Raw genomic sequence first — 27,026 nt, forward strand, 5'->3', positions numbered from 1 at the left:
TTTTGCTATCTTATGGATAGTTGTAAACAACATTTTTATAAACGGGTAGTTGTTCACAACACGGCCTATCTTTAGGATAGTTCTACACAAAATTAAAGTAAACGTCAAACTTTAGACCCTCTTCAATGGTGAGACTCAAGTAAGTTTTTTTAGGAGAGAGAGGGTATTTTTGCAAAGTATACCAATAAGCTGGTATCTAAACTTAACAACTCCAAAAGAAAGTTGCTAAATTTAGATACTCAACTTTGAATCTCGTTTGACAAAAAGTGTGGGCCCTTATCAATATTATAATATGTTTTATAATTTACGTAAGTTTTAACTTAATTTTATTTTTTTTGTAAAAAAAACTTATAATATGATTTGGTGGATCATAAATTGAAAGTGACATTAGTATACTTTTGAAAGTCTCACCATTGGGAAATTAGACTTCACATGAGTTGCTAAATTGAGAAGTGGGTTGGGTGTCACCATTGGAGGTAAAAAATAACTCATTTTGTATTTCAATACTCAAAGTTGAGTATCACCATTGGAGATAATGAAGTTACAAGCAAAAAGAGTAAACCTACTTTGGGTTTTTTAAAAGGCAGTTCAAGAACTTAGGCCCCGTTCATATTTACTGAACTGAGCTGAACTAAACTGAACTGATTGGAGCTGAACTGAACTGAATTGAGCTGAAATGAATATTTTATGAGAAGGAAATTAGGAGCTAAACTGAACTGAACTGAACTGATTGGAGCTGAACTGAACTGAACTGAAATTAAGTAAATGTGAACAGACCCTTAGTTAGGAGACTATTTTTGGTGGGTGAAAACAAAATCATGAATGATAGATAGTGAATGATGAGCGGTAGCCATGGTGTTGTTAGCTTCTTTAGTGGTTGGAATAATGGTAGGAGTATTAAGTGTTGTTAATAAGCTTACAAGAAGAAAATAATAAGCGATAGAGTTTGCAATGTGATAATCATGGAAATTGAGCAACAAACGATAAAGATTGAATTCTCATATGTTTGGTTCTTCTATGGCGTTTTTGTAAATAAATTAACTACTTTATTTGTAATACCCCGTATTTTTATACGTATTTTATTTAAAGTATGTATTTAATGAAATATTTAATTAGTTATAATCATTTTAATTAAAGCATTTTTATTAATATTATTATAAAAGGAAAGTTTATTTAATTATTTTATTTTAAAAGATGGGGTTTTAATTTAAGAAAGTTTAATTTTAACAAGTTTTATTTGGGAAGGGATTAGGAAAATTAAAAGAGGAAAGTTTAGGGTAAAAGGGTTGGTAGAGAAGGGGTATAAATATCCCACTTATGAGGCAAATCAACTTTGCCCAGAGTGGAGAAAACCCAAGGTAAGCTTCTCCCCTTTTCTCCTTACTTTTCTTTCTTTATTTTCTTCCTCTTCCCCTTCCCCTTTCTCACGGCCGGCCACCACCACAGCCACACACGTGGCCGGACCACCACCGCACACCACCACAGCCACCGGCGCACGGCCAGCAGCTGCGGCGGCACGCAGGCGGCAGGTGGCTGCTGCTGCCGTGTTTGGCTCTCGAAAAAAAAATAATCTTTCTTAATTTAATTTAATCTACGCTTAGATCTAATTATAAATTATGAGTTTTGGGATTAAATTTTGATGTTTGAATGTTGTAATTATGTTAATTAATTTTCAGATTTGGTTTTAATTAAAAAGCCCCAATTTTTGAAACCCTAGGTTCTTGATTTATGAAATTATGAAAGTATATGATGTATTAATATTTAGATCTTCAATTTAAGTGCTTTAAGACTAATTTTCAGCAAGTTTTAATTATAAAAATAGTGCAGGAATTTTATGTAGAAACCTAAATATTATGTTTTTAAAGGAAATTTAAATTACCCATTAAAGGGGACTTAATTATGGTGTTCTAAATATAATTTCAGCTTATTCTAATTAATTTATGAAGGGTTTTAAAATTGTATATATTGCTGGAAATTTGTTTAGAGTGGACTTTGATACACTATTATAATTTTAATGTACATGTAGGAGACTTTGAAGTAAGCGATTTTTACTAGTCGTGGCGAATTTAAGATCATATTCAAGGTACGTTCGCGTACTTAGCATATTTTTGATGATGTAGGATCATGCTAGGCTTAATTTCAATCAATTGCAAGTAGTATCATGCTAAGGTTCATGTATTGAATTGTGAATTATTGGTGTTGGTCATTGAATTGTGAAGCATGAATTATTTGTGATGATCTATGGATTGGAAAATTATATTTTGGCATGATTATATGGACTACATATTTATGTATGGCATGATAGAGAGCATATTTAATCAAACTAATTGTTTAATTATGTTTGGATTATTGAAAAGGAATTTTATTATGGTTCATATAATTTTTATTGATGCTTTAAGCATGAGGAAGGAGCTATATAAGTGTCTATGCACACAAGGAATAAATTGTATGTTGGTGCCTTTGTGCACTTAAGGTGTTTTTAACACCGAGGGATAGGATTGTTGGCGCTTTATGCGTTTAAGGTGTCTTTGACACTGAGGTAGAATTAAAAAGGGTTCAACATTAAATATTATGTGGTCACTAAATATTCAAGAATTAAATTGGTATGTTTGAATGGTTGAATTATTATTGATGATTGAATTGTTATGCTTTGAGAGTCATCACCAAGTCTAATAATATGTAAACAACGTAAAGTGAAAGAGATTACACACCAAAACTCTTGGAACGTATATACCTTGAGTATGAACATATGGGGAGAGTTATGGGGTTTTATATTTAACCATAACTTCTAATGGAGTACAGGACGCTGTATATTCCCTTTTATTATTATTATTATTATTATTATTATTATTATTATTATGCGCTAGAATTCCGCCACCAATGGATGTGGCATAGGTGATGCTGGCACGGTTAGCTCACGTGTCAGTGGGCCTCAATTTATTGAGGTAGGTTTGGTTTAGTTGGAAACCCGTTCGATGCGTAATCAACGCTAAATAAATTATTTAGTGTCCAGTTAAAGAGTTTTGTTGTTTGTTGTGTGTGCTTGTAAACAGGTGCAATGAGGTAAGTATGTGTGATGCTAGGAGTTGCATGTTAGTGTATTTAAATACGCTTATGTACTCAGCTTTGCTGATTGTGTGTATTGTTTGTGTCTGGCTATGTCTTTATCTTGGCCCTACGATGATCCATTTTAATGGAGAGTAGTGGGGGCAAGTAGAGATACTCTTTTCAGGTATTGAGGCATGTTCATGATGGGGCATGAGTGAAGAGAGAATTATGCTAGTTTCACTAGGATGTGAAATGTTTATGTTTTGGATATTTTGTTTTATTGATTGTTGGACTAACACTATTATTTGATTGATCGGTTTTTGAATAAGGGCCTTAAGTGGTTCCAAGTTGTAGTGGATTTTATTTAACTTGGTTTTGTTGATTTTCAACTTTACTTTTGATTAGTTCGGTTTTTAAATTGTGTTATTTCTTAGTTTTGACTTTCAAGTCTTCCGCTGTGTGTCTTTGATTGTTGCCTTAGCCGTTTTCACGGTGGCGGTAGTGTCTTAGATATTCCTTAAACGTATTTTCAAGAGGGGAAAGTGTATTTTAAAGGAAAGGAATTTCTAGGATGTTACATTATTAAACTTTATTTTTTTATGGAGCCCACAATAATGAAAAAGTTATTGATTTATTCACGAAAAATACCCCCTGATAAACAAATTTCGTTCTCAGTATGAGAACAGAGAATTTTCGAAGGATGAATTGAAGTAGTCCTCTTTGCCTTAACCATGCATGAAGTAGTGATAACTATAGTTTTATTGTAGTAGAAATTGGATGAGGCAAAACTTGATCTTATCCCAAGTCATTTCTTAACCATGACTGAAGAATTAGGAAGGGGTGGGTGTTGTCTTCTTATTCTCTTGAAAACTTAATTGTAAAGGAGGTAACGTTTAATACTTATGGTGTATTATTGCTAGAACATTAAGAAAAGGATGATAAGACCAAATTGCTAACGGATAATCATGGGGTTTTAAGCAACCAATTATATAAAGAAGTAAAATTAGACTTTGTATTATCAATCCCTTAACCGTGAGGGAGATGGAGAAACAAGATATGGGTTTTGTCTCTTTAGGTGAGCGAGGGCACTTTGGTCATTTCATTGTCTCGGTAAAAGTATAGGGCTTGATGAAAATCTTTAAATATTAAACGAAACATAAAATATCATTTGACCGAAAATAAATTTTAAAATAAATTACTTTCGTTCATAAAATTAGCTTCCGAAATAATATAATCTTAAAATAAAACATTCGTACTTAGTAAAATAGATATTAAAAGAATATAATAAATCATGGTTTTGAATCTCAGGTATTACATTCATATTTATTGTAATACATGTTATAATCCGAGGCATTGCTGGGGCTAAAAAACTAGTTTATTTTATATATTAAAACGCATTTATAAAAACGTCTATGTACATAATTCCTTTTATATTACGCCATGTCACCTCACAAATAATTCATGACGCCACATCACCTACCCGTTATCTCTTAATGCTACATCATCACTTAATTAACCTTAATCGTTATGACGCCATGTCATTAGGGATGGCAGTGGATCTGGACCCGGCCCGGATCCGTGGATCCAGATCCGTTTTTCACGGATCTGGGTCTTCAAATTTTGGACCCGACGGATCCGGGTCGGATCCGGGTCCTGCTGAAAAAAACGGATCTGGATCCGGGTCTTGCCCCCAGACCCGGATCCAGATCCGTTTACCCGTTTTTTATTTTTTTATTTTAAAAAAACTATAATTATTTGTTTCCTTATTAAAAATGTTGACAATGTTAATATTGATAAAGCCCTTTCAAGAGATGAATTTTCAATGCCTTATATCAAATTTACTATCTCATTTGTAAAATCGTACATTTATCATTATTTATAATTTTTATTTCAAAATATAAGTGTATTAGTTGGTTACTTTGTGTTTTTGGATTAGTTGCATAATTATAATTTAGGTTGAACTTAATAACCCCCCGACGGAAGTTTTAAATGCATTTTTTGACCCAAATATTAAATTTTTGCAAAAAATTAGGCAAAATATATTGGACCCGTTTTGGACCCGGATCCGAAGCCGGATCCGTTGGACCCGTCGGATCTAGATCCGGGTCTTCATTTTCCAGACCCGACGGATCCGGGTCGATCTAGACCCGGTCCAGATCCGACCCGTCGCCATCCCTACATGTCCAAGCAACCCACATTACTTCATAGAAAAATAAAAGGTTTTGGGGATTCGAACATCCAACTACTTATAACAAAGTTGGCTATTTAACCATTTTAGCCCATTATTAAGCATGTTATACATATGAAAATGAAATGTACATTAGTGTAAACCAAATGATTTAATTATTAAAAAAACACATCTACATCTATCTATAATAATATTATTAAAACTCATGGGGACAACATGCTAACGACATGTGTCACCCATATGCCACATATGCACTACATGTCATCCTACGTATCATCCCTTTTCTCTCACCATATTGATGAATTGTATTAATGTATAATCTCTTTAACAAAAAACTCTTTATTGGTCTAACTTTAATGCTATATAATATTCTTGTCAAAAAAAATGCTATATAATATTAAGTGTTTAATTTATTTGAAAAACTTTTCATATAACCTCTTAATATATTTTCATTTAGTAATGAATATTGTTCAACATCAACTCTTCTAAATTAATTTCATCAAACTTATCAAATTATAGTGATCTGGGGCATCGCCGGGTCAATAACTAGGTCAATAATAAAAACTAATCTATACTACTTCCTCTGTGTTATAATAAGTGTTACACTTACCAAATTCGGCCGTGTGTTAATAAGTGTTACACTTCCTTTTTTTTTTGGCAAAAAGCTACATCTATACTTATATATTAAGCAAAAATTGCTTAATATATAAAAAGCGTTTCTAAAAATGTGCCATGTGTTCTTCTAGCATATTTTTGTTTCATGTCATGGTTAACAAAAAATGCATACAATAAGGTTTGAACACAAGATCGACCTCATTGAATGAAGACCAACCTACTACCATCCAAGATATAAGCTTATGTTTTTCTCTCTATGCACATAAATATTTAAATACATATTAGAAATAAAAGCAAAAATTATTCAAAACTATTTATTATTGTTATGGTAATACGAGTATTATAATTTCCAACAATAAAAAAATTCTTTCAAGCTCTTTGATAATAAATATGATAAAAATACTCAAAGTAACACCCGGAGCAACGCCCGGGCTGAACACTAGTTAAAATATTATATCTCTCTTTTTTTATTGGTGCCACGTGGCACACTTCAAAGTATTTGTACAATGTCATGTCACTATATTCAAAGGTTTAAGCACAACATAAGCTTGTCACTTCATTTAACAAAATAAATTATGCTTTGAGCGAGAATCGAACCGGTAACCTCCAATACATTTACCATCTCAACCGACTTTGATTGACATCTTTAATTTAACATAATTAGCAACTTGGGGCATCGCTCGGGCTACACACTACTAAGCTAGTTTATATATTAAAATGTGTTTATAAAAACGTCCAAGTTGTGTGACATAGTTACTTTTAAATTACGCTACATCACTTCACAAACATTTCATGACACCTCATCACCTACACAACATCTCTTTATGGCCCAGGTCATTAATATTTTTCTTGTAAATAATCTGTTATACTACCTCCGTTACATATTAGTTGCAACTTTGGGCAATATCTGTGAGAGATAAAATATTCCAAAGTTGCAACAAATATGTAACGGAGGTAGATATATTTCTAAAATTTGTTTCAAAAGGTAATATAAAATATTCTATAGCTTGGTGGTAAGAGTCTCAACTTTAAAATTAAAGGTTGCTTCAAATCTTGCGGAGAACATTTTTTTTAATATAAGTGCATGACATGCAATGAGAAATATGTGGAAGGTAGAGCCACGTAGCGTTGAGTGGGTGATATGGCGTAATAAGTAGTTAAGTAGATAATGTGGCGTTATGAAGGGGGCTACGTGGCACATAGACTTTTTGTAATACCCCTCATGATTGCTTTAAAGGAGTTTGATATACTACTCATATCAACAAGATGCATCTTCCTTTTAGGGAGCTCATATGCTAAGAATACTCCATAGTTAAGTGTGCTTGGTTGGGAGTTGTAATATCCCGTATTTTATACGTATTTTTATTTAAAGTATGTATTTAATGAAGTATTTAAGTAGTTATAATATTTTTAATTAAAGCATTTTATTAATATATTTTTATAATAGGAAAGTTTAGGGTAAAAAGGGGTATAAATATCCCACTTATGAGGCAAATTAACTTTGCCCGGAGTGGAGAAAACCCAAGGTAAGTTTCTCCCCTTTTCTCCCTTACTTTTCTTTCTTTTTTCTTCTTCTTCCCTTCCCCTTCTCACGGCCGGCCACCACGCCTCACACCACACGCGTGGCCGGACCACCACCGCACACCACCACAGCCGCCGGCGCACGGCCAGCAGCTGTAGCGGCAGGCTGCAGCAGCCCAGCCTTGCCGCGGTGGCTGCTGCTGCCGTGGCTGCCTCTCGAAAAAAAAAAATGTAATCTTCTTGTTCCTATTTAATCTATGCTTAGATCTAATTATAAACTTTGAGTTTTGGGATTTAAAACTTGATGTTTGAATATTGTAATTATGTTAATTAATTTTCAGATTTGATTTTAATTAAAAAGCCCCAATTTTTGAAACCCTAGATTCTTGATTTATGAAATTATGAAAGTATATGATGTAATTATGTTTAGACCTTTAATTTAAGTACTTTAAGATTGATTTTCAGCAAGTTTTAATTATAAATATAGTGCAGGAATTTTAAGTAGAAACCTAAATTTTATGTTTTTAAAGGGAATTTAAATTACCCATTAAAGGGGACTTAATTATGGTGTTCTAAATATAATTTCAGCTTATTCTAATTAATTTATGAAGGGTTTTAAAATTGTATATATTGCTGGAAATTTGTTTAGAGTGGACTTTGATACACTATTATAATTTTAATGTGTAGGAGACTTTGAAGTAAGCGATTTTTACTAGTCGTGGCGAATTTAAGATCATATTCAAGGTACGTTCGCGTACTTAGCATATTCTGATGATGTAGAATCATGCTAGGCTTAAATTCAATCAATTATAAGTAGCATCATGCTAAGGTTCATGTATTGAATTGTGAATTATTGGTATTGGTGATTGAATTGTGAAGCATGAATTGTTTGAGATGATTTATGGATTGGAAAATTATATTTTGGCATGATTATATGGACTACATATTTATTTATGGCATGATAGAGAGCATGGTTAATCAAACTAATAGTTTAATTATGTTTGGATTATTGAAAAGGAATTTTATTATGATTCATATAATTTTTATTGATGCTTTAAGCATGAAGAAGGAGCTAAATAAGTGTCTATGTACACAAGGAATAAATTGTATGTTGGTGCCTTTGAGCACTTAAGGTGTTTTAAACACCAAAGGATAGGATTGTTGGCGCTTTATGCGTTTACAGTGTCTAAGACACTGAGGTAGTATTAAAAGGGGTTCAACATTAAATATTATGTGGTCACTAAATATTCAAGAATTAAATTGGTATGTTTGAATGGTTGAAATATTATTGATGATTGAATTGTTATGCTTGAGAGTCATCACCAAGTCTAATAATATGTAAATAACGTAAAGTGAAAGAGATTACGCACCAAAACTCTTGGAACGTATATACCTTGAGTATGAACATATGGGGGGAGTTATGTGACTTTATATTTCATCATAACTTCTAATGGAGTACAGGACGCTGTACATTCCTTTTATTTTTATTATTATTGTTATGCGCTGGAATTCCGCCACCCAAGGATGTGGCACAGGTGATGCTGGCACGGTTAGCTCCCGTGTCAGTGGTCCTCATTTCATTGAGGAAGGTTTAGTCAAGTTAGAAACCCGTTCGATGCGTAATCAACGCTTAATAAATTATGTAGTGTTCAATTTAAGAGTCTTGCAGTTTGTTGTGCGTGCTTGTAAACAGGTGCATTGAGGTTAGTGTGTGTAATGCTAGGAGTTGCATGATAGTGTGTTTACATACGCTTATGTACTCAGCTTTGCTGATTGTGTGTTTTGTTGTGTCTGGCTATGTCTTTATCTTGGCCCTACGATGATCCATCTTAATGGAGAGTAGTGGGGGCAAGTAGAGATTCTCTTTTCAGGTATTGAAGCATGTTCATGATGGGGCATGAGTGAAGAGAGAATTATGCTAGTTTTCATTAGGATGTGATATGCTTAAGTTTTGAATAATATGTTTTGTTATTTGTTGGACTAACATCATTTTGGTTTTGACGGTTTTGAATAAGGGCCATGAAGGTTCCAAGTTGTAGTAGTTAATATTTAACTTGGTTTTGTTGATTTCCAACTTTACTTTCGTTTGGTTCGGTTTTTAATATTTGCGTTATTCCTTAGTTTGACTTTCAAAACTTCCGCTGTGTGTCTTTGATAATTGCCTTAACCGTTTTTACGGTGGCGGTAATGTCTTAGATATTCCTAAATGGTATTTTTAAGAGGGTAAAACGTATTTTGATGGAAAGGAATTTCTAGGGTGTTACAGGAGTAGTCTTGGGATGGGTGACCTCCTGGGAAGTTTTCCCGGGGTGCGCATGAATGAGGACAAAATGCGCCGGAAGGACTTGTGTTGGTATGTGGGGACAGTTGTTGGCCCTCGATGCGCATTTCGTGACAATAGACCCCTCCCTAATTTGTTTGGGGTCGGGGTGTTACACTTTTTTAGAAACGCATTTTAATATATTAGTATAGATATTTATAGGTTTGACTTTGGTAAATATCTTCTAATACTTGTACTATTTTCTAGGCATAATAGATGGAAGGATTTAAGGTGCGTTCTATTCACCTGATTTTCACTTATCTGAACTTACCTGAACTTATTAAAACTTATTTTAGTTGTAATTTATACTTAGGTAACCTTTATCAGAACTGATTAACCTGATATGAACTTATCTAAATTTAACTGAACTTATCTTAACTTATTACACCTGAAATAAGTGAGAATAAGGTGAATAGAACATACCCTTAGCACAAAAGAAAAAAAAAATAATAAAATGATGTCATCATACATTTAGGCGGGATTTTGTTTTTATGAGAGCATGCCATGTGCACAATTTAGGAAGAGAATGATGTCAGCGATTTCAACTTTAGTATTAGTTATAGATGGTACTTTTTGATAAAAAGCAAATGAGACTATTATTTTGGGACTTAAAATTGGCTATAAGGAACTATCAATAAAGGACGGAGGGAGTATGATTTTAAATAATCGTCATTGAAATCAATCTAACAAGATTTCATATAATTACTTTATACTACCTCTGTTTTTATTTAGTTGACACGTTTTGACTTTTGCACTATTCACTTACCTCTCTTTGACCTTGTTTTGTGCTATACGTAATGGAAAATATAGTCATGTGGGATCTTGTTAGATTCGTCACGTTATATACTTTCAAAATGTCAACTTTTCATAATTTTTGGTTATCGATAATTAAAGATATTAATAATTGAATAAGTGCATTGGAAAACGTGACTAAAGAAACGTGTCAACTAAAAAGAAACGAAGGCAGTATTGTTTGTATGTATTCCGTTTCTAAATAATTAATATTGTTAAATAAGTACTTCCTCCGTCCCCAAAACTTCGACCCTTTTAGCCTAATATTAGTCCCAAAATGATCCACCTATTTGTATTAAATTACCCACCAATTTACAACAATATTTTTGCAAAATTAGCTTATAAATTTTGTTTTTTCATGTATTTTTAATACTTTATCTCTCTAATTTTTTACAAACTCCATGTAAATTTATCTTTCCAAAACGTTTTTATTTATGTTATTTAAATTTTTAATAACCGCAAAATCAACCCAAAATGATCAAAATTTTGGGGACGAAGGGAGTACAAATATAAATTATTTAAAAACGGAGAGTATAAGTGACTGTGATTTATGGTCAAATTTTTAAAAATTTGACTCACATAATTGTAATAAAGATTATATCCTTAATTTCATGGTAAGAAATCCCCCAAAATTAAAATCCCAAACGATTTCATTCCCCTACACGTGTCAAATTCCCATTTGCCATAAAACATTAAAAAAATGTTGGAATTTGACAAAAAATTACGAAAATCGAGAGTCCAATTTCTTGTAAACTGCGTTCAATTTAAAACCCCTGTTTCACTCAAAACACCAACACAAACAGAGAGAAAGACAAACTCAAGAACGCTCCTCCTTCTGCCATTCTTTTTTCAGGTTTTTATTTTTATTTTTCCCTTTTCAATAATTTCCTTGTTGCTCTTGAATTATTTTGTATTCTTGTTAATTTAAATCTTTTTTAAGAAAATTGGATAATTGGGTATATATTTTTTTTGATTGAATTCTTGTGCTAAGTTGGTTTGTTGTTGTTTTATTTGATGAAAATTGAGGGAAAAAAGTGAAGGTAGAACGACAAAGAAATGGAGACAAAGAAGCAATCTTCTCATTGTTGGTGGTTTGACAGTTACAATAGTGCAAAGTGTTCTCCTTGGCTTGAATCTGCTGTCAAAGGTTCTTCTTTTACCATTAATTTTGGTTTTAAGAATTTTTTTCGTGTTTTATTCGTGTTCTGGTTCAGTTGTCACGTTACTAGTTCAAATTATGTTATCGGCAGTGTGCCGTGACTATTAATTTGGACGGAAGGAGGAATTTAATTTGTGGGTTGTTTGGGTTCAGCATATTTGGGTTAATAAAGATTACATTTTTACTTGTTTTTAGTCCATAATTTCTGGGTTATGAATTCTCTGTTTGTGCATTTTGAAAATTAAATTTTGATTCTTGATTATAAGTGTGTTTCAAAGTCACAATCTTTACACTTTAGGCATATAATAAATTTTGTGAATTAAATCTTGATTCTTGATTTGTTTCCCTGAAAATCTGTGATATTTCTGTGTTTTATGCTATCACAAAAATCATGAAATTCATTGAACCAAAAAAAAAAAAAAAAAAATAAAAAAAAAAAAAAAAATCATGATTTCAGTCAACAAGTCTTACTCAAATTAATTGTTAATTTAATTTAGAAAAATAATTAAATTCAAATGTGGCCTGTTATTTTTTAAGGCCGGTAATAGGTTACTTTGATAAATGAAGTATTTAAATTGAATGCAATTCATTATAATTACCAGATGTTTGATGAATTGATGTTTATGTCATTACAATAATCACTTGGTCAATCACTCTGTTGTTTAGAGGGGAAAGACGGGAGCACACAATTATTAAATCAAAACAAGTTCCGTCAAAGTAATTAAACATAGTAGGGAAAGGGTCTAAACAAGTTCCGGTCCAGTCAATTTAGTTCCGGGTTGTTTTAAATATATCGCGTTATCCCTAAATTCTTGGATGAGAGTGTCACATAATATTCATGCCCGACCTTATTTAGGAGTAATTAAGTATTAAGTAGCTCATAATCCTGCATAAACTAAGGATGGATAATTAATTAATTAATTTCATAATGTTACTCAATACAAGTAATTAATTGCTAGCAAGTTATGTACATGAATCATAGCACACAAATGTTGTGTTACTAACAAGTTATGTACAGAATATTACTTTAGTATAATTGAATGTTGAATTCGACCGTTGGAGGTTTTTAAAAAAGATGTACAAAAGTTGTGAATTTAAAAATTGTGACTAGTGGAGTGTTGACTTTATGACCGACCGATCTATTGTGAATTTGAATAGAAGTATGGTTATTTAAAATTGTTATTTTTGTACAAAGAAAATGATGTAATTGTCTTGTCTAGTTCAAACTTTTAAACCAAGGATAGTGCATTATGTATTTATGTGGCGGTCCACTCTTTCTTTTTCTTGTCATCTTTTTTCCACTTTTGTTGGTTTCAGTTATCACTAGCAAGTGTGCAACCTTGTTTCTTGTTTAGGATTAGGAGTTTTTCTAAACATTGATTTATAATATATTCGTCGGCGACTCTAAACTTAATATCGATTGGATGAGGATTGTCTCACAAAAAAAGTCAAAGTAGTAATTGTTATGAGTACATGAATTTGATCTGAAGTGAATTTGATCCGAATGAGTTATTTGTCATCTGTACTCACAAACGTTTGTAAGTTTTAAATGGGGCTTCAAGGGGATCTCTTGGGACTATTTAAAAGGGATAGTGAATTTGTAATATGATTTAGCTAAGTTAATGAGACAAATAATTAAACATAAATTAGAATTATCACTCTTAAACATAAATACGAAATATTTATTATACAATTTTATAGTATAATTCAAGATAGAATGACCTTTTGTGTGTGTCATGACTAGAAATGTAATTGAAGTGAGTTCGTACATGGAGTCACACATGAAAATGCTTGTAGTGAAGATTGCGGTTTGATTATTAGCATGTTTAATTACACTTCAAATCAACAGTTGCAAGTTAAATCAGTTTATAGATCGACGTTATCAGATCCTTGTGCTAAATTTGAAACTCTTGTATTTATTGAATTGACACAATGTATTAATTCCTGTTTGCTGTTCTTATTTGTATTGCTGTTAATATGACAGAGCTCAATGAGAAGACAGATTCAATGCTGAAGCTAATAGAGCAAGATGCAGATTCCTTTGCACAGCGTGCAGAGATGTATTACAAGAAAAGGCCAGAGCTTATTAGCATGGTGGAGGACTTTTATCGGGCTCACAGATCACTAGCTGAAAGATATGATCTACTTAAGAGTGATCGTGGTGCTCGTGTTAGGTCCCCCTTGAGAAGTTCTCTCTCCCTACCAAAGGAGGAATATGAATATGTGCTTGACTCTGCTACTAACTCAGTTAAGTCTTTTGATAGCTTTGCTGAGGCGGCGTACAGTTCTGAGGAGTGTGCTGAGTCTGAAATAGATGATCCTGATCATGAAGATGAAGTTGTGCAAATTGATCAGGAGATAGAAAAGCCGTTTTCTGGTGGGGCTAGTTATGATGAACTGATGAAACTGAGGGATGAATTGGATCGATTGAGAGAAGAGAATGAGAATCAGAAGAACATTATCAAGCAGAAAGATGGGGAGAAAGAGGAGTTAGTAAAGCAGTTGTCAGACAACATCAGTAAGCTGCGAGAGATGAGGGAAGAAATGGCTGCAGTTAAGGAAGATAATGTGCTTGTTTTGATGAAGGAAACTAGTGATTTATTAGTACCATTTGACGAGGTGACAAAGTTGAACGACGAAATGGAGAGTCTAAAGGCAGAGAACATGTATCAGAAGGAGCTGGTGAAGAAGAAAGCGGATGAGGTAATTGAGGTAACGAAGAAGTTTGAGGAGGCAAAGTTCGAGTTAATGAAGTTTGAGGAAGAAGCAGAGACTAAAAATAGGTACTTGAAGGATGCACTTGTTCTAAAAGAGGAAGAAAACATAGAAGTTGCAAGGCAATTTGAAGAGGCAAAGTCTGAGTTAGCGAAGTTGAGAGAAGATATTAAAAAAGAGAATGGACAGACAAAGAATGAAGAGAAGCAAGAGGCAATCAGGCACCTGAAGGATGCACTTGTTGAAAAAGATGAGGAGAAACGCGAGGCAATTAGGAAGCTAAAGGATGCACTGATAGAAAAAGACTTGGAGAAAAGAGATGCAATAAGGCAGCTGACTGATGCACTTACAGAAAAAGATACCGAGAATAAAGAGGCAATTAGGCAGCTGAAGGATGCACTTGCAGAAAAAGATGAGCAGAAACGTGAGGCGATTAGGCAGCTTAGTGTAGCCATGGAAATTCTCAGGGAGGAGAGTAAGATGCTTAAGAAGTCAATCGTCGATATTTCCCCCAAGAAAAAGAATGCTGACTACCAAATTTTCAAGGGTGTTAATCTGGGCAAATTGTTCAACTTATCTTCGAGCAGTCAAGATAGTATTGTACCTCTGAAGTAAACTGACATTCGTCCGAACATATTAGCACATCTAGAACACAGTTTTGTTCCAGCAGGCATAGGGTCGATCTGAAATCTAGATTAAGGATAAGGATTATGGTACTAGGTTGTATAATATGTTACTGTAGCGTACATATGTTCGAAGATTTTGTCTGATTGTAAAATTGCAGCTTGTATTCATATATCTTAATACAATAATATGTGATATATTTTTTCTCTCTATTGAGATCTATTTTAAATGTATATGTAAGTACGATTATATATTGTCACATTTTTCAAATCCCTCACAATATAGGGTATGATATAATTTTACAAATGTACTCATGAACAACTGCAGGGTTCTGCCGCCCTTACAAACACTAAAACACTGATTTACGAGTCGTATACTTCATATTTGATAACCTTCAGCAGACTAGTGTTTACTACAGGGTGCAACTCATATACTCTATGATAAAATTTATGTACTAAAGTCTTTCAAATGACTAAATAAGATTGGTATTCAAGTTTTTTTAGTCAATTCGGCACTACTATTGCATACTTGTGTAGTTGTGCATACCCTTAATAATAGTTGCCTATCTTCTCAACATTCCTCATCATTCAATCTAAGTGACTTTTAGGAAATTTAATAAAATTATTAACTATAAAAGCATTAGGAAATACAACAACTTTGTTCATAACTTCATATATCTAAAATACGCAAGGGTATCAGTTTCAAAATTCATATAGAGGGATAAGTCCAATGAGAATGGATACGATATAAGCTCAATTTCATGAACATTAAGCTTGACGAATACTTCATACTTCATTGTACAAAATATGTTCTTCGTGTTACTTTATTTTTTGTTTTTGATAAGGTTAAAATACACCGAGATTAGGGCAGTCTTTTTTCAACACTAAACGTGATTATTCACCGGATTTGAAGTCGTACCTAACACTCTCATAGCATGTAACCCAAATAATTCCTAGAGAGGTCTTGTGATTTAACAATCAACAGTAAAGATGCTTTTAACAACCTTTTTTTTTCATTTTAAACCTCAAAAAGCAATTTATCAGTTGCTTTTTGGAGGAGACTAACAAAGTAATAATAATTTAAGAAAAGAAACAGCTTTTCCATTGAATTAGTACATACAAAAGACACTAACTATTGCCTCATCATTCACCTTTTGAAACCAAAAAATACAAAAAAAAAAAAAGTTCCATTCAATTTCATAATTCATCAATCTCTTCCACTTCTACCAAATAACAAAAAAGTTTGTCCCCCTTATTATTTTTTAGTACAATAAATTCTATAAACTACTCAAGTAACTTCAAATAAATTATCATCCTACATTAAGAAATTATTGCAAAAGATACAGTACAATGTAATACAACTCAATCATATAAGTAATTAACATAAATATATACCAACTTTATCAAAAAGTGAGCTAAAAAAATACAAAGTGGGGTGGTGCAGTATTACACCATTACAGTACCTTGAAGCTGAATTCACCAGAAAGCAATGAAAACAAGAATCACCATTGCAGAACTCAGTACAACAGATAGTTTCGAAGCGAAAGCAGAGGATTCCGGTATCATGGATGCTGTAGGGGACATGGAGGAAGGCAGTGATGAATCAGGATTAGGGGTGGAGAGGGAGTCAGGATTAGGGGGGCTTGGACTTGATGGAATGATTGGAAGTGACGATTCCGATGAAGGCGGGTTCGAGGCAGAGGTTGGTGTAGTAGGAAACAGAGGAGTAATATCAGGTGATAATGCAGGAGAAACAGAAGAAAGAGGAGAGTATGGCAGTACACTTGGTTCAGCTGCTATAGTTGACAGCTTAAATGTTGTAGTTTTATGTGTTGTATAAGCATTGCAGAATGTTATGTAAAACATGGTGAGATTTAGAAATATTTTGGGAAGGTTTAAGGAAGCCATTAAATGTTAAAAGGGAAACTGAATGTTGCAAAAAATGTGATAGAGTTAGAGAGAGAAAGAAGAGAGAGAAAATGTGGTTACATAAAGAGATGTGTTAATGATATAATTTGAAGGGGTTTAAATGATTTGGTGAATAAACTGAATGATAGGTTGGATGGTGGAGTAAGTGGGATCTATAGTGAGATTACAGCTTGGCATGTTTCACTAAGGGACAAGTTAGATATATGTACCTTTTTTTCCTGGTACACATGTTACTGAGGTGTATTCCTCTTTGGAAATTTCTTTCTTTTCGTCACGGTTATCTAATTTTGATAGTCACAAACGACAGTAATGTAGACGATATTACAGACTTAATACGGTAAATGATATCTGCTATTTTCTACAGTAACATTGCGAAATTGCTGTATGTTAACCTGTATGGTTGATGAAATTTCATATGTAGCAATTTTATTAGCTGAAAATAAGAAAGTGAACAGGGGATATAACAAATTTATTATTTGATACTGAGAATTGTGTTGTTTGTAATTACAAGTCCAAACTCGTTCTTTTGAACCACGAGTCTGCTGGTATGTTATGTTAAGGTACTGTGTATACAACATACAAGGTATCAACTTCAACATACAAGGTCTTGCGACTGTGAAGCTTTTCACATTTCAGATATGTGAACCAAATGCGTGATGTTCCAGTCTCCAGCCTGGTGCCATGATCCTGCTACACATCATAACCAAAGTATAGGATGAGCAGATCAACTTGTGTACTTGAGAAAGAATGGTCATTATTCACTTATAACCGATTCTGCAAGAATAATAAACATCAAGGGAAAATTAAGGGTCAAATGACTAAAACATATAGCCAAAAAGTTCAATAATAATGGCAGAATACAACACAATTGACAGATAAATTGAATGAGGAAAATTGATCAATCCCATAAAGACTAATAGGCAAGGAGCATTAATATAATGAAGAAATTACTCCATAAAAGATGCAGTTTAAATTCCAACAGCAAAAGTTAAAAACTTTATCTAATTATTAAAATTTATAACCTATCCAAATCATTATATGTAATATTCATGTATTGTTTTCTATTGATGCATGTAATTCAAATTCATACTATTATGAGCATAAAGTGAAGGAATGTATGTTTGATTACTGACTGAAAAGAAACTCTATAACCCTCAACCTATGTTAGTCAGACTTGGATAAACCCTAAACCCTCAACCAACAAACAAAAAATTCAATGTAAATGTAAAATGATTGCAAGGCAGACTTTAGTTAGGACAAAAAAAAAAAAAAAAAAAAAAAAAAAATAAAATAAAAAAGTAAATAAAAATTAAAATCAACCAGAGCTCCAAGGCCCGTTGAAACAAGAAGTAAAATAACCTACAATAACAAACCAATAACAAACCATTGTAGCACAAGTGAATTTACTTTCACATAAACATTCTACAAAAAAATTAGCATTTACAAGTAAATTTCTGGCTAAAGTAATAATGCTCCTATTTATTTTAGATTCTTCACCATCGTGTTGTTTCAACTTCATATGCCAGGGAAAATAAAAATCCCATGCTCCTATTTATTTTAGATTCTTCACCATCGTGTTGTTTCAACTTCATATGCCAGGGAAAATAACAATCCCCTCATAAATTGCAGTGAATGATGATTTCCAACTAATTTGGCTTCTAATTCTCATTTTGGTAGGAGCGAGAGAGACAGATAGCAGATGACATATTACTTTTGTTGCACAAAAGCGAGCTGCAACGAAAAAATTTATAGCTCCCTACACGTCCTTCAGCATGATAAAACTAATTTTTGAGCAGTAAAAGAATCATTACCAACTTCATACATCATTCGAAATACGACTCTGTTAAGTAGGCAAGCTTTAGATAACAAAAACTTAGGAAATACGAAGTATAATAACAAAAATAAATAATAAATAAATTAATAAAATTGCTGCTCTAAGCATACACCAACTAAGATATCAGCAAGCAGTAACTTGACAGCTACATAGTCTGTAGACCATGCCCGCAAATTGAACTGCAAACTAAATGTGTTGGATTATCATCATCTAGCCCTAACCTGCTTCGCTGTCAGTAAAAGAGCAAACTAACATATTTATTGCTGACTATATACATTCAAGAAGCAGTTTGGCACTCTGGCATGACACGCTAAATGCATTATTGAGCATGACTTAACTTTCATGAAAAAGATATCCTATGAGAAAATTAAGCAAGCAGAAGATTAATCAGAGTAAAACAATATGAAACTTATGATTGCCAAGGACAAATTTCAGCTTTAGCATCTATCGTAGATATTGATACATCAGAAAGTCTAACTAAGACCTGTCACAAGAAAAGCGATACTATCAATATCATTTATCAAAAGTTTAGTTATCAGATTTTTCCTGTTAACTATGTTACCTAACAAGGGAAATCATGAAGTACGAAACAAACAAGATCTTTAGGTTTAAAAGCTACCTGAGGGTTCTGAATGAAGATACACCACCAAGCCTTAGCCACCAATACGTATCATTGGTCTATTAGCCGTATTTGCAAGGTCAAACATTCCTGCATGAGCAGCTTTCTTCCTTTTCACCTACATCAGAACAACACATAATTTCTTATTATATAAATTCTTCTATAAAATAACTTTTCCAGAAACAGAGGGTGCAACTTGCTTCAGTCACCTAACTTCTCATAAAAAGTATGACTAATTGACTACAGGAGTCACATGCATCATTTACAAAAGAGCTGAGATATTAGAACATACTGCTCTTCCAATTATTTCCATGAGCTCATTGTCATCGGCACCACTGCGGATGGGGTCTCTTAAGCTCACCTGCACTCCAAAAGAATCATTAATGATTGCAATTAATCCTATATATTGAGTGGATAAGGAAAATCAAAGCAGGTCAAAGTTAGAAAATCATAACATGCAAGTTATGACTTTGACGATGAACCTTTGCTCCAAAAGCACTTTGGCCAATTGCCCAATACTTACCAATCTCAATCTTATGAACATATTCAACAGGTAAAAAAAAGCCTACGAATTTAGGGTTGCTTAGGTAATACATTACGTTTTCACAACCTGGCCGGCAGACTTAGATGATTTATTATTCATACCAGTAGCACCATGGTCCTTTTTCTTGAGGTGACAGGTGTAATTGCTTACTCCCTCAGTCCCCAATTAGTTCAGACACTTCTCATAGCATAGAGTTTTAAGTCTATCATGCTTAGTAACCTGTTGCAGGATAGTAAACTCAGCTTTTAGGATAAAGGAACCATTTCTGCCCAGGTAACCAAAGAGATGGTCGATAACCATAGAAAAAGGCATATCAAAGCGGTTAACCACACCCATTATGAAGGGATAACCACACCCAAGTAAAGTTAACAGTGCTTATGAAGTTATGAGAGAGCATGAAAGTAGATTTTATCAAAGTTTTCACTCAGAAGGTTCTAGATCTCAATGACATTGGTAAATCGATGATTGGTATGAACTTTTCTTGTCGACAAAGGAACACCAAGTTCTGCTTTTTGTAATGGACCGACCAAACACGACCAAATAACAGAGAAGAAAGCAATAGAATGGTAAAATAGAGAAGAAAGCAAAAGAATGGCAAAATAGAGAAGAAAGTTTGAGGCTTTGATTTACAAAAGTAACAGTTAACACAATCGATAGGTTTAGCCTATCAAGCTCTATAGTGAGTTGAGCTCACAACTCTCTAATGAGTGAGTGACTTGAGGTCACAACTCTCCTAAGGAATCACAAAATTCTGCCTGCCTTCTCCTTTCCCCTCTCGATCTATCTATACTAAAGCTAAGGACTATAAACCTAATAATACTAGACTACCAATATTTCCCTTCCTTAGGTTAATCTATTACACGTTTTAATACTGGAGCCTCAACTGCATCATAGGTCTTATAGCATGATCTTCGTAATCCCTTCCTCTCCTCACTTCTCTCTCCTCCATCTCATATGTATACCTCCCCCCCCCCCCCCCCCCTACTATATCTTCCTTATACCAAACCACAATAAAAGCTAACCTAGAGACAGAAGAATCAGAATAGATATTTAATTCCTTGTAGAGCTGTAAGAATACAGATCCCATCCACTAATTTTCTTTATCCTCTACAAGGTATTGCACTATATAATAACAATCGTTTGCATAGTTTGTCATCCTAGCGTGATTTCTAAAGCCAATTTAAAAACTGTTATTTTCTTTTAATTAAGAAAGACATCAATTGTTGCTATTATCAGATCCACTTATTGGGCTGTAAAAATAATGATCTAAGCCTTTAATCCCCTGAGGTGACATAAGTTCATATTCATCTAAGAAACATTAGATGGGTTCAACTTTGAACAAGTTAGAAGAACTCAAGTTATAAAATTTAATTACAGTCATTATCACATATATAACACTCCCTTCGTTCCCAAATTATGTACTATTTCTCTCAAATTTCTTGTCCCTAAATAGTAGCCGTGTTTCTTATTTGGGTGGGGTCCACTATCTAGTAGCTTTTTTTACTAGTAAAACAGTTATAAATTTAATCAACAAAATCGCAATATATGATCGTACATGGCTTGTTTATCCTACTAAAAAATAACTCAATTTTCTTCTTTTTTTTAATTATTTTTTTTTTAATCATTTGTGTGATGACTTTTTTTTTTTGTTATAAATTCCTACTAAACTTCAATATAGATCCACTATTTTAAAAAATCCATAAGAATTTACATCGTATTTGATAATTTGGGATTTTTATTTGGTTTCAGCAAAAAGTTACACAGTACTTAAATTCTAAGCACTTTTTCTGATCAATGGGTCAAATTTTTTAGGTCAAGGAGCCTACAGGGAGGGGCAAATGGGTAAATCAAAATTATTAGTGATACTAATAGTTTTAGACATGCATGGAATTAAATCTCAGCCACAACGTGTTGGCATTGTAAGGGTTCTCTTAGCTTACCAATTACCATTGCTTGTGATATAAGGCCGCAACAAGCGCAAACCATTCCATTATCATTATTGTGATCAAAACTGCATCAAAGATTTGAAACCATGTTTTAAGGTGTGGTCAATTAATTTTTACAAATAAAATCCCACAGGGATGTAAAGGGTGGGAGATTAAGATAATTACAAGCAGTATGCAGTTCTTCTAGGAAAAAGGCAAGTAACTATTTGATAAAAACATTTGAGGCCTTGCTATGGGCTTGTGGTATAACTAAGGGAGTAAATTTAAATTTGATTTTGCATGGAGGTTAGAGAAGGGGCAGTTGTATGATACTTTCTAGTACCAAAACTGCAGTGCCTGCATTTTTTATAGTAAGTGGGTTGTTAGGGGATTTCCTCTAGAGACCTTAACTTCACTTAGTCTGAATTTTGAAATATGGATTCTGCGTTGGACATGTTTCTACATCCTACTTTTCTTTTTTAACTTAAAACATTTCTCTTGTGTACACTATTCACGCACTCTACTTCACTGCCATTTATACTTTCTGGAAACATAGTCATATGGGATCTTGTTGGATCCGTTTAAATGTTGTACTATTTAGTTTTAATATATTTTAAAATGCATAATTAAAGATATTAACGATTAAAGTTATGCATTGGCAAGTGTGAAAAACAGAAAACTTTGCAAGTAAAAACCAACAAAGGAAGTATATACTTAAGTTCCCAAATCTGGTCAATGGGAGGGTCAAGAGTTAAGTCCTATTATTTTACCCTGGTTGAAGTCTTCAAAAGTGGTTAGAGATGCTCTTTAGGTTAAGTAATACTAGGATTTGTCATGAAAGAGTATTATCTGTAATGGTCTATGAATCATTCGAGTAACTTAATAGTGATGAGGAAGCTCAGCTTTGTTAAGGAAAAAATTGATGTAAAACATACAGAAATTTTGTTAATTACTTAGATTACTTTGGCAAACTGTTCTGGCCTTTAATGGTACCTCAGAGATTGATAACAGATAGACAGATAGTTAAGGCAAATTAATAGAGGAATGAAGGCTAGAATAGAGTTGGATGATTTTATTCTTCAGAAGATATGTAGCATGCCTCACATTTATGAAGTAGAAGAGTTGGATGGTTTTATTCTTCAGCAAGCTGTTCTTTAGTTACTCTCTCCTTTTTATTCAAGAGCATCGGAAGGTGAGTTAAATGGAGTAAAGTATAGTGTAAGTAGAATTATTAGGAAACTAAAAAAATGATAGAAAAGAGATAGCTAGTAGTTAAATGGAGAAATTATTATAAAAGCTTAAGTTTATAACGAGTTCTTTACTTCTCCTCCTACCAATTTTTTTTTATTTTTTATTTATTTTTATTTTTTATTAATTTTTTATTTTTTACAATGAGATTGTAAATTGTGCAAAGCTTGACAGATTAGAGTAAAGCTTGATCGTTTGAGCCAACAAAAAAATTCTTAGAAAGGCCTTGTTATATTACTAATTTGTTAAAATATGGAGCCCAACAAATTCCTAGATCTATATAGTTTCATGATGGTTTCTTTTTCAAAATTTCTTTCTGGATGTGACAAGATAATATGCTTCAATAGCTTCAAGCTTACAACTTTACACTGATCAATTTTACACTTGTATTTTACAAGAACTTGGCAAAATTTCTTTCTAATACATTGGACAAGTTTCTTCCTGACACGAATTTCTCATAAAGATTAGCTTTTGTGAAGAGTAGACTTTATATCTGGTGCTGAACATGATGGTAGAAGTTCTTCACAAGGGAAGAAATTTTAGAATCCATTCTGAAGTTTGATGTTCTAAGAAGGCTTAAGTGGGGTATTGAAATTACAGGATAAAGTTATTGACAGAAAACTCGTTCTTATTTTTAGGTAGAGGAGGAGTAATAGTGGTCTTTCCACCTTGACTTTTCCAGAGTTGGTAGATGGTCATCCTAGGAGATGGGTTATGACTGATGAGGCTCAAGACAAGGAGATACCTACCTTCTCTATTTGTTTACTTCAGCCTTCTGATCTTGAAGAACATGATTCTCTGTGAGACAAAACGAGGTTCATTAATGGCTTGGGAGGAGCCATCCCCCCTCCTTTTTCTCTCTCTTTCTCTGGCCAGTGAGGTAGGTTGATTTCAGTCAGGCTACTTAATATATTCAAACAAAAGACATTATCAAGAGAAACATCATTTTGGTCCATTACACTCCAAAGTGAAAGCAGATCTTTCACCTCCATCGTATAGGATTTTTTTTCAAGCAAGTGCAAACAAAAAATTGCTCACTAAGTTCAGTCAATAACTCAAAGTCGGCCAAGGCACTTCAACAAGACCCCTTTATCACTCCACAGAAAAATGCCTTCATAAAGACAAGTTGAGCATGGCATTTTATAAGGAATATATAGAAGTGTCATGCAAAAAATTGACAAAGGTAGGTAAAAGGTATTTTTGCTAGTCAGATGGAAGAGAATACAAATGGATGGAGACACTAAGCAGCAGAACAAATGCCTTCAAAAAGACATGTTCACCATGGCATTTTAAAAGGAACATGCCTTGAAGTAGACGCAACAAAAATTACAAAAGAAGATTAAAGGTACTTTCAGTTTTGCTAGTTTAATGGAAGTGTATACAAATGAAGGGAGACACTAAACGCCAGTGAAGTGGCAGAATATAGCCCATGATGAAAGTTCAGGAAAAAAAATAACTAAATCATGAAGACAATTACCTCTGCAGACCCAAAGAGGCACACTTTCAGGTTCCCATCAGCTAAAAGTCGCAATCGATTGCAGCCAGCACAAAAATGCTCAGTCATTGATGTGATGAAGGAAACAGTTCCACGATGTCCCTCAACCCGAAAATTCTTTGCTGTGTCTGTGGGATCATCATTTAGTCTCTTCAAGTCAGAAAATTTATTGACCTGTAATTTAGGAGTAACCAATGAAATGTAGAGGAGATGAGGACTTAAAGAGTATGATTCATAAAAACTCTTCATAGCACGCAAAATTGCATACGATAGACATACCACTTTATCCATCATCTCATGATAAGACACAAGTTTCTTGACATTCCAAACATTTCCGTCAAATGGCATGAACTCGATGAATCTAATATTAATAGGCTTCTCACGCGTTAATTCAACAAAATCACATATCTCATCGTCATTAAACCCACGCATGACAACACAGTTCACCTAAAAAGGCAATAGTGAAGAATGAACACACATAACATAAATAGGTAGGGAATACTCAAATTAAAAGATGAATAATATACCTTAACTGGATCATAACCAAGGTCAACAGCAGTATTGATTGACTCCATAACCTTTTCATGCCCTCTCCTCCGGGTCATGAATTCAAATTTTGCAGGAACTAATGTATCTAAGCTAATATTCACTGCATTAAGGCCACACATTTTGAGCTTTGGCAGTTTTCTCGCAAGTGTAAGTCCATTCGTTGTAATGGCCAGTGTTTTCAATCCCTTCAATTCAGACAGTTGCAAGCAAATATCCTCAATATCTTTCCTAATTGTAGGCTCCCCTCCGGTCAAACGTATCTTATTCACTCCACAATTGACAAATAGACTTGCCAGTCGCACTATCTCATCTTTCGAGAGTAGTTCAGGGCCAGGAGTGAGCTCCACCCCATCAGCTGGCATGCAGTACTGACATCTAAGGTTGCAACGTTCAGACACAGAAATCCTCAAATACGTATGCAACCTCCCAAACGAATCAACCAACATGTCAGAAACTGAGCTTCCTTTTGTATCATCTTCAACCATCTTAGTGCAAGATGTTGAGTATGTATCAAAGACAGAACCACGACTAAAATTATCGATCAAACCTCGAGAAGCACCGTTACAGTCCATAAAATAAGACCCATTTCCATGATCAAACTGGTCAACAACGTCAATATAGAAAGATTCATTACAACCCCCAATGTGACAAAATCTTAAGCCAAATATTTCAATTTCCATAACCAATTTTCAAGTATCCTGATGGACCCATTTGGTAAATAGTTATAATTTCGATAACAGGAATGAATTTGTACGTAAATTTGTAAGGAAAAAAAAAAAAACATGTGCCTATCATCATGTTACTACTAAACCCGAGAAAAAAAATATGAGTGTTTGACAAGGTAGCGGTTTAGAAAGTAGATAAGTCCGAAGAATACAATGGCCTTGTTTGGCAATTGGCTGTTGGCTGTCGGCTGGTTTGATTGGCTGGTTTGACTGGCTGTTTGTATTGGCTTTTTTGTTGGCTGTTTGACTTTTTATTAGTCTAAAAACATGTTCGGTAAAATTGGCTGTTTGATGTTATTAGTAACTTAGGTAGCCAAAAGCCAAAAGCCAAAAGCTACTCCAAGTAGCTTTTTCATTTTGGCTTAAAAGCCAGCTTTTCAGCTGGCTGAAAAAGCCATTTACCAAACACAAATTTTGGATGTTTGACCAAATGAAAAAGCCAAAAGCCAAAAGCCAACCAAAAAGCCAATGAAAAGCCATTTACCAAACAAGCCCAATATAACAAAATAAAACATATATGGAAATTACCACATTTTGACATAAATTGAGTCGTCTGTAACTGAGTAAAGCTTTTGGTAAGTAGCGCCACATCTTCAACTCAACCAAAACAAATGGCGTCTTTCAATAATTCAACTCTATAACAAGAACAAAGTGATCAGTATTCAGTACACCTTAGAAGACCCTAAATTGACTACACTAGTAATTCAATTAATGAATTAATTGATATTCAAGGATTTAAAAAATCAATTAATTGATGTCCAATGATTGAATAAAAAAGAGCATGTTACCTGAGAAGGTGGTTGAATGGAGGAGAGAAAGCTTGAGAAGGTGCATCAATGGAGAATTCAGAGTAAGCTTCAATGGAGGACAGAGAAAAAGAGGGGGTTTAGAAAGGTGGAGTCCGATTGCGTTAAACTGTGAAAGAGGAAAGAAATGTCGATGAGTCAATTGCTAGATTAGTAGATTGAGATTCTAATGTAGCCAAGAGTGGTGAGTTGGTGACTTTGTAACTTTGTGGGTCGTTCGGTTGTGTGTATCTATTAACGAGGGTATATTTGTAATTTTATCACAAGACGAGAGCATTGGACGATCTGCCTAGTGCCTTCTACCTTCGTTTTGTGGATTAAGGGTCGCTTCTAATTTATTGAACTGAACTAAACTGAATCGAATAGAGTTG

General features: G+C 33.7%; 3 protein-coding genes across 7 annotated transcripts; 2 read left to right on the plus strand and 1 right to left on the minus strand.

The window, feature by feature from the left end:
* Nucleotides 1-11,254: 11,254 nt before the first annotated feature.
* LOC145618065 (uncharacterized) lies at nucleotides 11,255-15,146 on the plus strand. 3 transcript variants are annotated; one of them, XM_081672844.1, is made up of 3 exons: nucleotides 11,255-11,337; nucleotides 11,520-11,631; nucleotides 13,628-15,146. In XM_081672844.1, exons 2-3 carry the CDS (start codon nucleotides 11,541-11,543, stop codon nucleotides 14,971-14,973), a joined length of 1,437 nt encoding a protein of 478 aa, XP_081528970.1. In that variant the 5' UTR covers nucleotides 11,255-11,337; nucleotides 11,520-11,540; the 3' UTR covers nucleotides 14,974-15,146. The 3 variants fall into 3 exon arrangements, with proteins under 3 accessions (XP_081528970.1, XP_081528971.1, XP_081528972.1); XM_081672845.1 differs by having other exon boundaries at nucleotides 11,295-11,337; nucleotides 11,511-11,631; XM_081672846.1 differs by having other exon boundaries at nucleotides 11,298-11,337; nucleotides 11,525-11,631.
* Nucleotides 15,147-16,456: 1,310 nt separating this feature from the next.
* LOC145618627 (uncharacterized) lies at nucleotides 16,457-16,959 on the plus strand. The gene has a single exon (XM_081673401.1). It carries the CDS (start codon nucleotides 16,471-16,473, stop codon nucleotides 16,819-16,821), a length of 351 nt encoding a protein of 116 aa, XP_081529527.1. The 5' UTR covers nucleotides 16,457-16,470; the 3' UTR covers nucleotides 16,822-16,959.
* Nucleotides 16,960-17,358: 399 nt separating this feature from the next.
* On the minus strand, nucleotides 17,359-26,821 carry LOC145618057 (GTP 3',8-cyclase-like). Of its 3 annotated transcripts, none has more exons than XM_081672839.1 (8): nucleotides 26,638-26,821; nucleotides 26,378-26,484; nucleotides 25,103-25,723; nucleotides 24,855-25,022; nucleotides 24,558-24,749; nucleotides 19,656-19,724; nucleotides 19,364-19,481; nucleotides 17,359-17,600 (listed from the first exon to the last, which is right to left on the minus strand). In XM_081672839.1, exons 2-7 carry the CDS (start codon nucleotides 26,438-26,440, stop codon nucleotides 19,398-19,400), a joined length of 1,197 nt encoding a protein of 398 aa, XP_081528965.1. In that variant the 5' UTR covers nucleotides 26,441-26,484; nucleotides 26,638-26,821; the 3' UTR covers nucleotides 17,359-17,600; nucleotides 19,364-19,397. The 3 variants fall into 3 exon arrangements, 2 of the variants coding, with proteins under 2 accessions (XP_081528965.1, XP_081528964.1); XM_081672838.1 differs by having other exon boundaries at nucleotides 17,359-17,684; XR_014107839.1 differs by lacking the exon at nucleotides 17,359-17,600 and adding an exon at nucleotides 21,848-21,918 and having other exon boundaries at nucleotides 19,460-19,481.
* Nucleotides 26,822-27,026: the final 205 nt, after the last annotated feature.

Source organism: Chenopodium album, chromosome 26, assembly GCF_948465745.1.
Source record: "Chenopodium album chromosome 26, dcCheAlbu1.1, whole genome shotgun sequence".
NCBI classification, from domain to species: domain Eukaryota; kingdom Viridiplantae; phylum Streptophyta; class Magnoliopsida; order Caryophyllales; family Amaranthaceae; genus Chenopodium; species Chenopodium album.

Coding starts and splice junctions, on each gene's coding strand:
- LOC145618065 (XM_081672844.1), top strand. CDS start 11,541: ATGGAGACAAAGAAGCAATCTTCTCATTGTTGGTGGTTTGACAGTTAC. Junction 11,632..13,627: donor GCTTGAATCTGCTGTCAAAG/GTTCTTCTTTTA, acceptor TTAATATGACAG/AGCTCAATGAGAAGACAGAT.
- LOC145618627 (XM_081673401.1), top strand. CDS start 16,471: ATGAAAACAAGAATCACCATTGCAGAACTCAGTACAACAGATAGTTTC.
- LOC145618057 (XM_081672839.1), bottom strand. CDS start 26,440: ATGTGGCGCTACTTACCAAAAGCTTTACTCAGTTACAGACGACTCAAT. Junction 25,023..25,102: donor TTGGTTATGATCCAGTTAAG/GTATATTATTCA, acceptor TTGCCTTTTTAG/GTGAACTGTGTTGTCATGCG. Junction 19,482..19,655: donor TGGAAATAATTGGAAGAGCA/GTATGTTCTAAT, acceptor GTTCTGATGTAG/GTGAAAAGGAAGAAAGCTGC.